Genomic DNA, 3,364 nt, shown 5'->3' on the forward strand with positions numbered 1-3,364 from the left:
TCAAAGAATTCTTACTTTTCCCAGTGAGCAATTAAAAGTCATTTAATGTTAATACCACCATAACGATCATTTTATGGATTAAACCGAACTTTACTTTTCAAGGAGATTCACAGTTTTTATTTGTTTTTTAATTTAATGTTATTTTCTTGCGTGAGTTTATTTTATTTAAATCCTTATAATAATAAATCCATTATGGCTACAATAATTTATATTTAAAGAAAAAAGATGGGCCAACCCCTGGAGGAAAAACAAACACAATTAAAATACAGAGCACTCAGGGTCTTGATAATAAACATTTATTTAAATGAAAGTGGTGCAGCAATCCAATTTGTCTATCCTCACTTGGACTTCCTTCATCAAAATGAACATGACGTGTAAGTATATACGTCGTTCTATGATATACACGTATATACATTATATATAAAGAAATGAAATGTATTTCTCGGATATATATATAAATACATATATATATCTATGTTTTAAAGAACTGAAATGAAATGTCTTTGGATATAGAGGCAATTCCTCTGTCAGCGAGGCTGTAAACTAGCTTTTTAACAAGTGGTTACATCATTAAATACTTTTAGTATATCTGGGTTAAATGGCACCCATGGAGTGTGCGTATATGTAACTTTGCCATCCACATACATGATAGGAACAATGCAAAAACATAGCCCCACCGAGTTTCCTCATTTAATACTATATAGGCCATTTCCCTAGGCACATTCCTCTAATACTGCAAATAGCACAGCCATGACAAGCTCTGGAGCAGAACAACTGCACCGGATTTATGAAGAAGTGAAAGTGACCCTTTAATGAATTTTTTTTTTTTTTTTTTCAAGAAGGAATCAATCATCCTGATAAATCTGGTGAACTCAGTTATGGTCTTGCACTGCAGAGTCCCCAAGCTAATGAATCATGTTTGTATTTTTGGGGTATCTCAGGCCAGTAGGATAGTTAATGGGACTCACTGGACGCAGTGTTGATTCCCCACCCCTTTGGAAAGTACAGCACATGGTTCATTTAGGGTGAAATTCATAGCCTCGCAATAAGGGGAGACAAACACTGGGAACACTGACAGGACCAAAGCTAAATGTGACGTAACAAATGGAGGGCCGAGAAATAAAAACAACCCTCTAGAAGCCATGGGAGGCGCAATTCTTTGGGAAGGAATGTTAAGGATTGGCTAAGAAGCGTCCAGTAATCCGAAACTGCACTCAGCATTCTAGAACCCTTCAGTTTATTTGGCTGCCGAATTCCCCCTCATTCCAGAATTCGGTGTTTGAGCTGGTGACACAGAAATTATGAAAGACTTTATCAAACCTGGTCAGTCTACAGTTCTCAGCGAGCTTGTGGTGGCCGCTATTCCCAGCGCCCCCTACAGGCAGGGCAGGGTTAAAAGAATGTCAGGGCTTGCTCTCTCAGGAGAAGTCTCTTCTTCTTCATCCGCCGGTTCTGGAACCAGATCTTGACTTGTTGGTCGCTGAGGCTCAGCCGATCAGACAGTTCCCTCCTCCGTTGTCTGGTTATGAATTCATTAACCATAAACTCCCCTTCCAGTTCAGCCAGCTGTAGTTTGGAATAGGGTTTTCTCTTCTTGCGGGACCTCGTGTGCATTGGGTACCAAGGAGCCCCTAAGCAGAAGCGATGGGGAAACACAGATGTGGATTGGTCGAATTTAGCATTAATATCATCCCTCAAAACCCTATATACAAGGATTTATGTGAAAGATAGACAGACAAACAGACATACAGACAGATGGATAGAAATAAAGACAGACAGACAGACAGACAGAAGATAGATAGATAGATAGATAGATAGATAGATAGATAGATAGATAGAAAGTAAGACAGGCAGACAGACAGAAAGAGAAATAGACAGACCGATAGATTATAGATTTTTAAATAGATAGATATATAAAAAGATAGATAGATAGATGATTTTCTTTATATTTAAGATAGATTTTTTTTTAACTATGACATGTTGGATCGGTAGGCTGAAGATATAAACGCATTTTAACTATTTTTGCGGAAAAAAAATGTTACTTATTTAAAATAAAAATAAAATATATCTATATTTGTTAGTGTAAAATATCTGCATGTCTGCCTGTCTACCTAGCCTGTCCTTTCATTAGCACGTTGTATGACAGAGAATGAAAATGATATACATGCAGTCTAAAATTAGGCGCTTTCACTACACATTTGGTATGTCTTAGGAGGCAATAAACAGTTCTGTGGGATTGTTGTTCATTAAGCATCGTCTCCCTTAACAACCATCTCTGAAGGTTGTGAGGGTGGCTTAAGAACAATTTCCAATTTTATAGGATATTTACATGCACATACCCCCCTCCCCTTTTGTCTCTTTTAAAATAGGCATCACCTAATAAAGCGTTAAAGGTATTTTAGTGCTACCCCTAGCGGTTTTTGGTCTTCCATACGTGGTAATCCCATACAAAATGCCAATAAAATCTCTCTGCAATCAAAGGAAGCCCTAAGCAAAGCAGCCAGGGATTGACATGCTTTGTAGAAATGAAAGCAAAGCCCTGGGTTCACAATATCCCTTAATCTGCTCTTATAAGGAAGCTCCTTACCATTGGCAGGGAGGCTGCTGCCTTGGTTGGTCGGAGAAGCCATTGTACCACCTTCACTGGTGGCATTCTTGGTGCCTTCATTGATCAGCGACGAGCTGGAGTCTGACTCTAGAGACTGGCAGGATGGTGGATCGTGGGCGCCCGCGTCTGCTACATTGTAATCGTATTTGTGGAAGCTGTTGCTGGACATTCCATTGGGGAGCCCGCTGTCCAAGGGCATCAGAACATTGTCCCTCACCCTCTCCTCTCTCTTCAGGCTGGGGGGCTCAGGGCACGCCTCTCTGTAGTAACATTTGGTCTCCTCCACCCGGGCCAGATCACAGGCTCTGCCGAAGGAAGGGTTAATGGAAACTGGGCTACCGAGATAGGGCTGAGAGTAGGCATTGCATGGCTCTGTGGATGCCCAGGGCAGAGAGCACACATTGTCCCTCCTTGGGTAAGACAGGGAGGGCAAACCAGGTAACTGCCCCCCCGAGGTCCTGAAATTAGGGAAGTAGAAAGTGTCCCCGGTATGAATATTCACCAGAGGTCCCACAAACCCGGGATTAAGAAGATTATGCTCTCCCATTTCCGCGGGCCTGACCAGGAGCTTCTACTTTATTGCCATCTGACATTAAACATAGTCAAACCTAGAGATGGCTCTCATTGGCTCGGCGGCGTCACGTGGCGGCTCACTGGAGTCCTCACAGAAAGTCCAGCCCCTTCTTGGCTGATGAACACAAAACAAAACATCAAGTTTTCTTCATTGCACCTTCCCACATGTTTACTCCCCTTTCT

At 41.5% G+C, this 3,364-nt stretch overlaps 1 protein-coding gene across 1 annotated transcript; it reads right to left on the bottom strand.

The window, feature by feature from the left end:
* Positions 1 to 234: 234 nt before the first annotated feature.
* On the bottom strand, positions 235 to 3,155 carry HOXC12 (homeobox C12). The gene is made up of 2 exons (XM_063444811.1): positions 2,588 to 3,155; positions 235 to 1,631 (listed from the first exon to the last, which is right to left on the bottom strand). Exons 1-2 carry the CDS (start codon positions 3,153 to 3,155, stop codon positions 1,393 to 1,395), a joined length of 807 nt encoding a protein of 268 aa, XP_063300881.1. The 3' UTR covers positions 235 to 1,392.
* Positions 3,156 to 3,364: the final 209 nt, after the last annotated feature.

This window comes from Pelobates fuscus, chromosome 1 (genome assembly GCF_036172605.1).
Source record: "Pelobates fuscus isolate aPelFus1 chromosome 1, aPelFus1.pri, whole genome shotgun sequence".
Lineage (NCBI taxonomy): Eukaryota > Metazoa > Chordata > Amphibia > Anura > Pelobatidae > Pelobates > Pelobates fuscus.